The 14,064-nt window shown below is 34.9% G+C and overlaps 1 protein-coding gene across 1 annotated transcript; it reads right to left on the bottom strand.

Moving 5' to 3' along the window:
- Positions 1-2,266: 2,266 nt before the first annotated feature.
- Positions 2,267-3,022, bottom strand: LOC306884570 (oligodendrocyte transcription factor 3-like; the record flags this gene model as incomplete). Its single annotated transcript, XM_079440534.1, has 1 exon — positions 2,267-3,022. The coding sequence occupies one exon, from the start codon at positions 3,020-3,022 to the stop codon at positions 2,267-2,269; it is 756 nt and encodes a 251-aa protein (XP_079296660.1).
- Positions 3,023-14,064: the final 11,042 nt, after the last annotated feature.

Here is a 14,064-nt window from a genome sequence, read left to right as displayed (position 1 = left end):
CATTTATATTACATGCATATATTAAATACTGAGTAAATATAGCATTTATCTTTTAAAATTTAGCATCTTATTGAGTGCACACGCTACTCTTTGAAATTTGGGGTTGGTAAGATTTTGTAATGTTTAAAGACGTCTCTTCTCCCCAAGGCTGAAATAATTTGATCACATATACAGTAAAAACAGTAATATTGTGAAATATTATTTTAATTTATGATAACTGTTTTCTATTTGAATATATTTTCAAAAATCATTTATTCCTGTGATGCAAAGCTGAATTTTTACTCCTACATTACTGTCACATGATCTTCAGAAATCATTCTAATTTGCTGATTTGCTGCTCAAGAAACATTTCTTACTATTATCAATATTGAAAACGGATGTGCTGCTTCATATTTTTGTGGGAACCATGATACATTTTATTCAGGATTTAATGAATAGAAAGTTTAGAAGAGCTGCTTTTATTTGAAACATTATAAATGTCTTTACTTTTGATCAATTTAACGCATCCTTGTTGAATGAAAGTATCAATTTCTATAAATACAGGACAGTGGAATTTGCTACCAACATAATAAATATCAAAGTGAATTTTGTCAATTTTACTCGGAGTCCTGGTTTATTTCTGATGCTATTGTGCCCAATATTTCACACCTTCATTTCTAACCATTGGTCATATCAGAAGATCCAAAAAGTCAAATGATCTCGCCAGCTAACAAATGATGGTGTGCACAGCTGTCAGAGCCTCTCATGAAAACGACTCCCAGGGAGGACGGCCTGAATATGATCACAGCTTTATTGGACAGTGACAAATCTTCCTGCACTAACATGAAAAGAAGCGCTGGCCGTCCCCTGCGTGTGCTGCACAATGCTGACGCGCCAACCTGGCGACAGCTTGCGTCTCTCTCTCTCTGATTGATGGGTGAGAGTAGGCCCCGGGCTCCGAGCGGTCTGGCTGCCTTTCTTTTTCATACATTAACGAGTCTCGTTACAGATGGTTCAGTCCAAAGGCAGCGTTTTATAGCGGGCAAAAATGATGCCCGTGTTTGTTAGCATATGCTAAAAACATAAACACAATGTGGGCAATATTGCGGTAATGGTGCTGGATGAAAGCATATGGACTCATTTTATATTCATATATATCATGAAACACATTGACACATACAAACACTGACACTTGATTTCAGAACAGATGAGCAGCTGGCATTTTATAATTTTAGCATCTCATTATTTCATATTTATATCAGCTTTATTTAAATTAATATGGGTTGAAAGATTTATTCATATTTAGTTATTGTTCTTGAATTATTTAATAGATTTCCAACAATTCCTTTAAGTAAAAAAAAGTTGTTCAATTTTATTTGAACAAACAAGTAAATTAAGAACACATGTCTTACTTGCAATGCCAGTCTGGCAATTTTAAAATAAATGATTTAAAAAGGTTTAACTTTAGTACAAATTTGATCTCCATTGAACTTCACCAGGGAGAATAAATAAATAAATAATAAAAATAAAATTATGGGTTAAAAATCTCCTGAGTAAAATGGTGCATTGTTTTCCATAGTTGCAAAGCATACTAAATAAAATAAAATAGAATAGAATATAACAAATAAAATAAAAACTTTGACATTACAGAACCGTATATATAAAATTTCATAATTAATTTGTATATTTTGTGTAATTTTTTAATATTATTTATAATATATATAAAATGTAAAATTGTTTTGATTGTGATTAAAAAAATGTGTTGAACTTAAGTCAATAGATCTGCAAATATTCCTATATCTAAAGCATGATGCTTACAACACCAAGGTCAAGGGTTTGAGCTTGAATGCACTTTAAATCGCGTTTGCTAAAAGCTTCTCTCAAATACTTAAACATGAATGCTTATCCTTAAACTAGGTGCACTTCTTTGAAATATTAAAGATTGTTTAAATGATCAAATGAAGACACTGAGAAAAACAAGGTATTTTTCATTATAATAATAGATGTTTAATTTAAGAAACAAAACTATACGTTTTCAATTGCCATTTTGCTACAAAGAACATACAAGCACATATGTTCATACAGTGACTATTCAAAAACGCTATAAAACAGTACAAAACATTCTTTGATATAAAAATAGCAGCAGCTTATTAGAAAAGAAATTATGTACAGGACATTTTACAAAGTTTACAACACATATAGGAACACATCCAGATGCTTTCAGTTCTTCTTGAGTCCGTATTTTAACTTCAGCCTACTTCAGCCTGGAGCCTGGGCCTCGCCTGAATCACTTCCCCATTGAGAGGCTGTGCAGGCTGGCTGTGGAAGCAGGAAGAGGCTGGCAAAGGGAGCAGGGACAAGGCATGCCGGGAAAATGCCTGTAGCCGCTGGAGAGATGCAGAGGGTCCTTCAGCAGGGTGTGAAGAGGTGGAGCAGGGAAACCCAGATACCCAGCCGAGGGTGGAGAACGAGGGGCTTGGGCCACCATCGGTGTGGAGGTGTGCTGGGAAGTGCTGCTCACCAAAGAGTGCAGAGACGGGGCAAGCGAGAGCAGCGGCAACTGGGATGCCGGAGCAGCCGAAGTTGGTGGCAGAACCCGTCTAGCCGAGTGACTCTGACTGCTGGCTCCATAAACATCACCCACTAGCTTCTTCATCTCCTCCAGAGAGCTGGACAGCATGAGGATGTAGTTTCTGGCGAGAAGCAAGGTGGAGATTTTGGACAGCTTGCGTACGGACGGGCCCTGCGCGTAGGGCATCACCTCTCTGAGCCCATCCATGGCCTGGTTGAGGTCGTGCATGCGTTTGCGCTCGCGGCTGTTCACTTTGAGTCGTAGATCTTGCAGGTCGTCATTGGCGAGATCCGCCCGTGTGCGATTCTTTCCACCGGATGCGGTGCTCTGTGGTGTTTTTTCAGACCTAGGCTGCCCCATTTCTCTATCTGCGCAGTATGCTTGAAACACCTTTTTGGAGAAAAAGCTGGAGTCCACAGCCAGCTCAGGAGAAGAAGACCGACTGCATGTGGAACTTGCATCAGAATCCATCTTAAAGTTGTTTCCGCAAAGTCTTGGTTGAGAACTTGCAATCTTCTCAAGAACAGTCCACTTGCACAAGTTTAAGACGCAGCTTCTTTCTCTGAAAACTCAGTTCGTAGGTCTGCAGAGGGAACGAGTGTGTGTGTGTGTGTGTGTGTGTGAGAATACTGAGAGGGCTGTATTTATACTCCTCAGCATCACAAAGACACAATGAGACGCATAATGTGACATTAGGCTCAGAGCCAATGACAGAGGGGCCACACTTTCACCCCCACACACCCCTTCCCTGCCCCAATAGCATTGTATACACCCCACCTCCACAAAACACACATATGCACACTGACATACAAACTGCAACAGCTAGCATGCACATGTATGTGAAAAACACTTGGACCTTGCGTTTCTAATGGTTGCTATGGTTCGCATATGATCTAAATGAAGTGAAATATGGTGATGTGATTACAAGTCACATATACTGTAGAATTTATTCTTTCTAAAGAATGCGTCTGTTAACAGCTTAAGAGCATCACAATGAATCTCAACATAAATGCAGGCCACATTTTACTCCAAAATCCAGTGGGAGAAAAAAATTATATATATGAAGAGGGAGTTATTCCTATAACACATTGCTATACTGCTTTTAAAAGAGTCCTTAACATCTCCATTACACTCTCAAAACACACACACCGTAGCTACACAAAAGCACATCACTCACATTATGATCCATGAGCTGCTGAAGAGCCCAGTGTGATGCGGTACAGCCAAAGTTTTTATTGTTAACTAAAACTATTAAAATATTTTAATTGAAATTAAGCTGAAAAAAGTTATTATTTACATTTATTAACTGGAGATAAATTAACACCAGAACTAAGCTAAAACTGAATTAAAAACAAACTAATTAAAAAAAAAGAACAAAAACTAATGGTAACACTTTAGAAAAGGGAACGCTTATTCACTATTAACTATGACTTTTCCCTCAGTAAATTCCTAATCCCATTAACAGTTAGTAAGGTAGTTGTTAAATTTAGATATTGGGTAGGATTGGGGAAATAGAATAAGGTATATGGGTAAGGTATATATATATTATGTGCTTAATTACTACTAAGAAATGCTAATATTGCAGCCAGTTAAGAGACCCTAAAATAAAGTGTTACCAAACTAATAAAATGAAATAAGCACAAATCAAAATTACTAAAAATTTAAATAATGTTTCAAAACTATAAATATACTAAAATAACACAGCTATTTATTTTCCCTGTTAAACAAAGCTTACTTAAAGCTGCAGTCCGTAACTTTTGAAATGTACAAAATGAATATAATAAGCGAGTACACCATGAATCCATTTTCCAAACCATGTTTTTGGTTTGTCCTGAATCATTATGCTACACCTTTAATAAGTGTTTATATTCAGACTATTTCGGGTAGGTACTACTGCTACTCGGGTGACTTCGCTTTTAAAATAACCTGTGCAAATTCAATATCAATGGATTTAGGTTGAAAATAAAGAACCAAGAAAAAAAAAGTATAAATATGTAAAAATGTAAAATGTATAAAAACATGCGTTTTTGACTCAAATATGAGTCATTTGTGTTTGTATCGATATTTCACCAAATATTTGCATGTGCTGTTTATTTTATGCTTATAGGACTATTATGCTAGCAACATGCAAATACACAAAGCTATTATATACATGTTCTATTCATCAAAGAATGCATCATGGTTTCAAGAAAAATACTACTTGTTTAGTATTGTGTGCCCTCCAAAAGTAGTGGAGCAGTAACGACAAAATTGCTCTGTTGGCTGTGGAGTCAAGACATTTACAAATATGATTAAAAGATGAATATGAGACAAAACTATAGAATGTCAGTTGCCTCACAGGTCTTTCTAAGTGATCAGCTGTGTCCTGTTGCATTAATTCTTCAGATATTAAAAGCAGGGAATGTGTCATATCAGTTATATCCATCACTTCTGTATTCTGAATCCTGCAATCGATGATGACACACACAAAGCAGGATGAAGATGAGGGAGCTGACTTTGAGAGAAAAGCAAACAATTTGGATGCTAAAAGAAAAGAGGAAGTCAGTTAGAGCTCTAGCAAAAACAAAGGGCATGGAGAAATCAAGAGTTTGGAAACCACCAGCGACACCAGCAACCAACAACTAACTGATCGGCTGAGAAAACAACAGTAGTTGATGACAGACAAATCATAAAAGCTGTGAAAATGAACCCTAAAAAAACATGTCTGTAAAATCAGCAACAACTTCCAGAAAGCTGGGGTGATGCTCTGACAATCTACTGTCCTCAGGAGACTTTGACACAGAATTACAGATGCTACACAGCAAGATGCAAACCTCTGACCAGCACCAAAAATAGAAAGACAAGATTAGAGTTTGCAAAAAAGCACAAAGGTGAGCCAGAAGAGTTTTGGAACTGTGTTTATGGACCGATGAGACAAAGATGAACCTTTATCTAAGTGATGGGAAAACAAAAATGTGGAGAAAAAAAAGGGAACTGCAATGATCCCAAGCATATAGCCTCATCTGTAAAGCATGGTGGAGGTGGTGTCATGGCACGGGCATGCATGGCTGTCTCTGGAACAGGCCCTCTCAACTTTACTGATGGCTTAATGTATGATGACAGTAGCAGAATGAATTTGGAAGAGTACAAAACCATCTTGCCAATCTACCAATATTCAAGATAATGCCACCAGATTCATTGGGAAGTGCTTCATATTGCATCAGGACAATGACCCAAAACACCCTGCCAGTTCAGTCAAAGAATTTATAAGAGCAAAGAAATGTAAAGTCATAGATTGCCCAAGTCAATCTCCAGATTTAAATCCGATTGAAGATGAATTTCACCAGCTGGAGAGGAGAGTAAAGGCAGAAACTCCCCAAAACAAGCAACAATTGGAATTGGCTGCATTAAAGGCTGGGACAAGTATTTCAAAGAATGAGACCAAGAGTCTGGTGATGTCTATGGGTCACAGACTCACTGCTGTGATTGTGTGCAAGGGATCTGCAACTAAATAATAGCTTTTAATCTTTTATATCTGTCTTATGTTCAACTATCCCAATACTTATGCTCACATCAATAAGTGGGATGAACTCTAAAAGTGCTGTTCTTTTTATTTGGTAAAACATGTATGTGTTCAAACAGCTAATAATAAAATGTGCCATTCTGTGGTTTTGCCTCATATTCATCTTTTAATCATATTTGCAAATGTCTTGACTCCACAGTCAACAGAGCAATTTTGTCTTTACTGTTCCAATACTTATGGAGGGCACTGTATATCAACATTAATAATAAGAAGAAATGTTTCTTGAGCATCAAATCAGCATAATAGAATGATTTCTGAAGTATCATGTGACATTGAAGCCGGAAGTAATGATGCTGAAAATTCAGCATTGCATCACAGGAGTAAATTACATTTTCCAATATATTTAAACAGAAAACAATTATTTTAAATTGTAATAATATTTCCACAATATTACTGTTTTTACTGTATTTTTTATCAAATAAATGCAGCCTTGAGGAGACTTATTTCAAAAGCAAACTTTTAATAAACTTCAGGCCACTGGAGCTTAGCAGCTGTGTTCGTTATTATTTTTCATTGTATGGAACAGATTCTTCTAAATTCTAAATCTTTAATAACAGCACGCTGGTTTGGAAGGCATGCATGAGAATGAGTAAATAATGACCATTTGTGGTTGAACTATCCCTTTAACTACAACACCATAGAAAGCAATGAGTAAAGGCGGAGAGAGCAGAGAGAAAGCATAAGATATAAACCAAAAAGATGCTAGAAAAACCAATAAATGAGAGCTCCTCAAGCCACTGTCACAGCAGCTGCCTCTCTCTGGGCTGAAGTGTGTGTTGTGTTGTCATGAGTGAAGAACATATGGGGTTTTGGCATGTTATAGGCTCAGAGCCAGAAGAACCGCAGATCTTTGACTGGACTAACAGTGTTCATCACTAATGAGAGCAGACCATGAAAAACCCTCTCATATCGAACAGCAGTTATGCGTGGATTAATTAAGCATAATGCGGGTAACTATGGAGTTGAAATATTAAGTACTGTTTACCGTTTACGAGTTTGGGGTCAGTACGATTTTAAATAAATTAATACTTTTATGCAGCAAGGATTAAAAAAATGTAACTGTTTCCACAAAAATATTGGGTATGACAACATATTTCAACTTTGATACTAATAAGTTTCTTGAGCAGCAAATCGATTTCTGAAGGATCATGTGATACTGAAGACTGGAATAACGATACGGAAAATTCAGCTTTGCATCACAGGAATAAATTACATTTAAAAAAAAATTTACAATAGAAAATAGATGTTTTGAATTCTAATAATATTTCTAAATTTTACTGTATTTTTAAACAAATAAATGCATTTATTTAATCAAAAATAAAGTAAAAATATCATGCTGCATACAGTAATAATATTTCACAATGTCACTTTTTACTGCATTTTTGATTAAATAAATCCAGCCTTGAGCATAGGAAATGTTTTTCAAAAACAATAATAAAAAAATCAGACCCCAAACAAACAGCTGATTCAGTGTTTATTTATTTATTTTTATTATTTGTGTGTGTGTGTGTGTGTGTGTGTGTGGTTTATGAGGACACAAATTTGTATAATGACATGGGTATGACAGAGGTATTACAATATGAAGGTGGTTTATGAGGACACTGCCTATGTCCCCGTAATTCAAAAGGCTTAAAAAACATACTAAATGGTGTTTTTTTTTTTTTTTCCTAAAAATGCACAAAGTTTCCTGTGAGGGCTAAGTTTAGGTGTAGGGTTGGTGTAGGGCAATAGCACACACAGTTTGTTCAGTATAAAAACCATTACGCCTATGGAGAGTCCCCATAAACCACAAAAACCAACATGTGTGTGTGTGTGTGTGTGTGTGTGTGTGTGTGTGTGTGTGTGTGTGTGTGTGTGTGTGTCGCCCCATATTGTATACTGGTAAAAACTGAATACTACATTCAAAATTGTATCCAAAAACATTGTTTAACATATAACTGAACAATTAAATCATTATGTACTCACACTCACAAAAGGATAAATTTTAATTTACTCTTTTCCAATTAACAATAATTAATGAAATATGGACTGCTCTTAAGATGAGCATAAATCGTATGTTGCCAATTAAAGATTTTCATGTGAATATGCATGAAAAACATCTCTACCATTCATCTCAAAGTATTCATCAATGGATGATGTGTTCAAATGCCCATCTGTGTGTGTGTGTGTGTGTGTGTGTGTGTGTGCTTATGAATACATGAGGGTGTTTAAGAGTTTCATTCTCATTCATGTGTTTACTTTATCTACAGGCCACACAGCAAGAAGATACAGGAGAGAAAGAGGCCAAATGCAAGCTCATGAATGGATGAAAGAGTATCTCTTCACTCCTCTGCCTCTTTTATGCTTAATCTGTGTGTCTTTAACTTGGAATTAAAGTGTTTGACTTTCCTAAGCTGCTGTTAAAGACCCGTGTGTATGAGAGAGAGACGGTGTGTGTGAATTGTCAGTGTTCAGGTGAGCAGAAAATGAGAGCATTATCACAGCCGTATGTGTGTAGTCTCAACAGATCAGTGAGGATTAGAGCTGAGAGCGAATTGAGCTCAAACACACACACACACACACACACACACACTCGTTTCAGAGATCTTAAGCTGCTGAGACAGAGAAATCCAGCCTCAATGGTGCTTAGAGACATTCACTGAACATTCATTCACATCTAATCACCAATAGAGTTACAGTTAAATAAATTATTCTAACTTACCATTACAAAGCATATGAGAAAACCTAAAAGCTATTCTTTGAATTCAGTTTAATGGTGATTTTTGCTGAGTTATTGTGACAAGACACACCAAAAACATCTGCATTTAGAAAATTATACACAAGAGGTTAAGAAAAAACATGGAAAACAAAATATCTATGAATATTTATACTTTTTTATTGACCAATCTGTACCTCAAATTGAAAATGAGGACTTTTACAGATGTCATAATAATGTGACAAAAAGTTTTCTGAATTATTGATTATTAATTTTGAAACTAATTAGTAAAATCGCTACAAAAACTCTTTCTGAAAATATTTAAAGTAATAACTATAATGCAACAGACAATAATTATATACCTAAAAACTCTTGTAACACTACAAACAAATAAATAGAATAGAATGATAGATAGAACGATAGAATGATAGATAGTTTAATTTGATAAAAGTCTTACAGAAAAGAAGAGTTATATAGAAAGAGAGCGAGAGAGTGTGTGTGTGTGTGTGTGTGTGTGTAGGGTAGGTGGGTGGTTGTGCAGCACATTGAGGAGTTAGTGATTTATTAACTTCACCCTCTTGAAACAATGACATTAACTAAACTACATCATGACAAGCACAGTGTGAACGGCCCCGAGCTTTTTATGACCGTTACTAACAAACCCAATAACTTTCCCTAACAGAGAGAGGGGAGCTAAAGTGTGTCAGCAGGCGTCTGTTATAAAAGCTTCATCTCATTTGTGCTGCTGAAACATCATAAATTACAGCCCAACTAGAACAGTGAAAGAGAAAAGAAGAGAAGAGGAGAGGGAATGATTTGCCAGAGGCAGAAAACAAGAGGGGGGGTGAACGAGGGAAAGCAGACCTGCTCTTTGATCGCCGTCTGATATCGTGCTGCTTTTATCCTCAAGAGATACAAAGAGTCACTGCTGCAAACCTGGAAGAAAAGAAGAATCACAATTGAGATTCTATTTCATATCTCCGTTGTTTACGGTGGCCGAGAGAGCTCAACGTGCTGCAACTTCAGAAAACACATGCAAATAGAAAAAGCACCAGCAAATCAAGAAAACATCTTCATCATTTTGACAGCAGGTGCTGCAACTGCTCACAACACAAACAAATAAAGAATTTTATTTGCAGCGCATTTCTTTTTTTTGTTTGTGTTGTGAGCATTTGCAGCGCGTGTGTTGTCAAATTGACAAAATAGTTTTTTTTATTTTTTTCTATTTGCAGTGTGTTTCTTTATTTGGTTGTGTTGTGAGCATTTGCAGCGCACAATTGATGAAGTTGTTTTCTTAATTTGCAGGTGTTTTTTTTCTATTTGCAGCGCGCTGAGCTCTCTCGTTGTTATTCTTAAATAGCAATGAGATGAAGTGAAGACTTTTGTCGAAATCTTCAAATGGTTCTCCTGAGAAAAGGATGGCAATAGCCTCACATACGTCTCAAAAGAGATCTTAACATCTTAAATTGGCAAGTTACGAAAGTCTGCTATCAAAAGTTAGAGATTAACAGCTTTAATTCAAAACGTTTCATCAAATCCTTAATGGACCAAATGATCTGAGCTGCTAATCAAATTATGAAAGTGTACTCTTACCATATGTCAATTACTTACTTATTTTTTTCTCCTTTACAGAACCAAACAGGATTTTACCATCTTAGAACCTTTTCATTTTTTTTCCTATATTTTATTTAATTTAATTGAAAGAAATTAATACTTTAATTCAGCAAGGATTTATTCAATTGATCAATTATTCAAGTGACAATAAAGACATATACAATGTAACAAAAGGTTTATATTTCAAATAAATTGACTGTTTCCACAACAAACATGAAGCAGAACAACTGTTTTCAACATTAATAATAAGAAACATTCTTTTTTTCAGCAGCAAATCATCTTAGAATGATTTTTGTAGGATCATGTGACACTGAAGTCTGGAACAATGATGCTGACTCAAAAATTAATCTTTGATCAAAGGAATAAATTGCAGTCTAAAATATATTACAACAGAAAAAGCTTATTTTGAATTGTAATAATATTTCAAATTTTTTACTGTATTTTTGACCAAATAAATTATCTCTGGTGAACATAAGAGACTTCTTTCTTTAAAAATTTTACCGACCCCAAACGTTTGAAGGGTAAATTCTGATTAAATATTTGACTTTAGCCTTAGAATTTCTATTATGACAACATTCAAGATAATCATCTGTAAAGCATCATTATCATTCTCACACCAAATGTCCAAAAGTACACATTTCAATAGTTCACGCACAAATGCACACACACTTAGAGGCAGCTTAACAAAACATCTGTAACAAATTCTCAGCTGATCTGTGTGTTTAAAAATCATGGAGTGGCTTTGAATCCAAATGAAGAGATCAATACACACACACACACACACACACACACACACACACATGCACAGCAGTGCTGGAAACACAGATGGCCATGCTTACAATGAGTGCAGGCTGTGTTAACCTCCAACACACACACACACACACACACACACACACACACTCGACAGAAGGAGAGAGAGAAAGAAAGGCGCACCACATTATCACCTCTCAAAAAGACTGCATAAACACCCGAATGAGAAATAAAAAAAATTAAAAAACAGGGAAAATAAATTTATTTATTTGTTTTTTTGTTTATTTGAATTGATTTATTTATTTTCAGTAATAATATTATATTCAATAAGTAATAATAAAACAATAATATAATGTATATAAGAATCTCTAACAAAATAATGTTGATATAATAATAACCTCAGTTTTATATAAAAAAAAAAATTGTACAGAAAACTATTTAAATAATTATTTAAATAAATATATACATAAATAAAAAGTTACTTAGTCTACAACCAATTCCGAATGTAAGCTGATGCCTTTCAGACCATGAGAAACAAATCCATTAAAGCGCTCAAACTTGTGACTGCTAGTGAATATCTTGCCATCTCGTCATTGACATTGAGTATTTTTACTGTGCTTGACAAAACCCTTAAACCTGATGAGTTCTGAAACACAAACCTGAACTTTCTTGAGACTGAATTTACGGAGTAAAACATCCAGAGTGAAAAAAAGTGAAATCCAACTCTTTTGAGTTTTACATTTCAATTCATTCACTGTCTGAACAAGAGCTCAGTGTTACTTCATTAAAGTCATATAAGCCAATACGCTCGATTATGTGGTACTAATGAATCTGATCCCCTCAGAAAAGAGCTCACACACACTTCTCTCTGTCTCTCTGTGTCGTTAATCATCCTCAAATGAGACTTCAGTACAGTGGCCACCAACTCAGGCCTCTTTGTGCACCGTGACCTCTGGGTCAACGACGAGTGACTGAAAGCAGGCCTGTCACTGTCCACGGACAAAGCAAACAGTCCGCACACACTGCACACATGGGCTGCTGTAGCCCACGGCAACCATAGAACGGACACATGGCACAAGACCCCTCACAGATGGGACCTGTGTGCGAGGAGGGGGTTATCATGGTGAAGGAGCACAAGTAAAGGTAAACAGTTAAAAGGCAACTGACGACCACAGATGTAACTAGATGGTGTAAAAGACAGAACTGGGGTGAAACCTGTCAAGAACATGCCTGGCTCATAATTCACCAAGAATACAAAAGAACAAAAAACAAGGAATTATATTTTGTTATATAAATACATATTAGTCAAATTAGCTTTTTTGCTCTTTTGCTTTGCCATGTGTGTGTGGAGGATGGGGGGGCATTTACAAACCAGTCAAAAAGGATCTTTATAGAGACAAACTCATTAAATTGCACACAGACACACACACACACACAAACACACACATCACATACATGAACATAAATGTTTCTATTATACAAACAAAATCTGTTGTTATATTATTTAAATCATAATATATATATATATATATATATATATATATATATATATATATTTTATAACATTATACACTTTACCATTCAAAAGCTTGGAGTCAGTATATATACTTATATATATATATATATATATATATATATATATATATATATATATCCCATATATTTATTTAAATTTTTTTGGGGGGGGGATTATAGAAATTAATACTTTTATTTAGCAAAGATGGTTTAAACTGATCAAAAGTGATGATAAAAAAAACATTTATAATGTTACAAAATATTACTATTTCAGATAAATGTGGTTCTTCTGAACTTTCTATTCATCAAAGAAACCTGAAAAAATGTATACTCAGCTGTTTTATTAATAATAATAATAATAATAATAATAATAATAAATATTTTTTGAGCAGCAAATCAGAATATTAGAAGGATTTCTGTAGAAATCATGTGACTGGAGTAATGATGCTAAAAATTCAGCTTTGAAATCACAGGAATAAATGACATTTTAAAATATATTCAAAAACTAAAGGTTTTTTTAAATACTGTAGCAGAATATTTCAAAATTGTACTGTTTTACTGCTGTACTTTGGATCAAATAAATGCAGGCTTTTACTTCTTTAAAACATATTTTAAAAAATATTACTGTTTAATAACTTTTGACTGGTAGTGTATAAATAAACATACAAATCATATTAAAATATTTTACTGTAATAGAGTACATTTTATTTCTATTACATGACATATAAATAACAAACACCAAAGAGAATAATTGCAAGAGGGTGTTACAAAAAAAAACTTCCAGATACATTATGGTTAAATCTACATTTCATTGTATAAAAATGCCAAAGATTTATTAATGTGAGAGTTATTGACAGTGACTTGAACAATACACCCTAACCTAAAAAAAAAAAAATATGAATGAAAATAAAATGAATGATAATCTTAAAACTTAAAGGTTAATCTAATTTTTTTCATTCCAAGAATTTTGTATACCAACCTTTCCTTTCACATCAAGTGACAGTTTGATTGACACATTTTCTTGCTTACACACATGGGCCATCATTGGTCCATGTGTAAGGAAGAAAATGTGTCAATCAAACTGATTGAACATCATTGTCTGTCATTATAGCTTATCATTGAAAGTCAATGTAAGACGTTGCCCCGTTCCTTTTCAGTTGAAATCTTACGACAGGGTGAAATAAAGTCTAAAATAAAACCTGATTATGCCGGTTAAAGTGCTAATGATGAACTCCTGAATGTCTCCGTAGGTCATGCGGTTTACAATACAGCAGCCACATCTGATCAAAGACATCAGAATGAAGCGTGACTGACGTTCACGGGGTAGAGAAAGTCAAGAGATGCTTCAGAAATACCAGTTTCCTCTCCATTTCTGTC

This window comes from Barbus barbus (assembly GCF_936440315.1).
Source record: "Barbus barbus genome assembly, chromosome: 18".
Lineage (NCBI taxonomy): Eukaryota > Metazoa > Chordata > Actinopteri > Cypriniformes > Cyprinidae > Barbus > Barbus barbus.
Note: the sequence above shows the minus strand (reverse complement) of the source record. Positions and strands in the feature narration are given on the sequence as shown.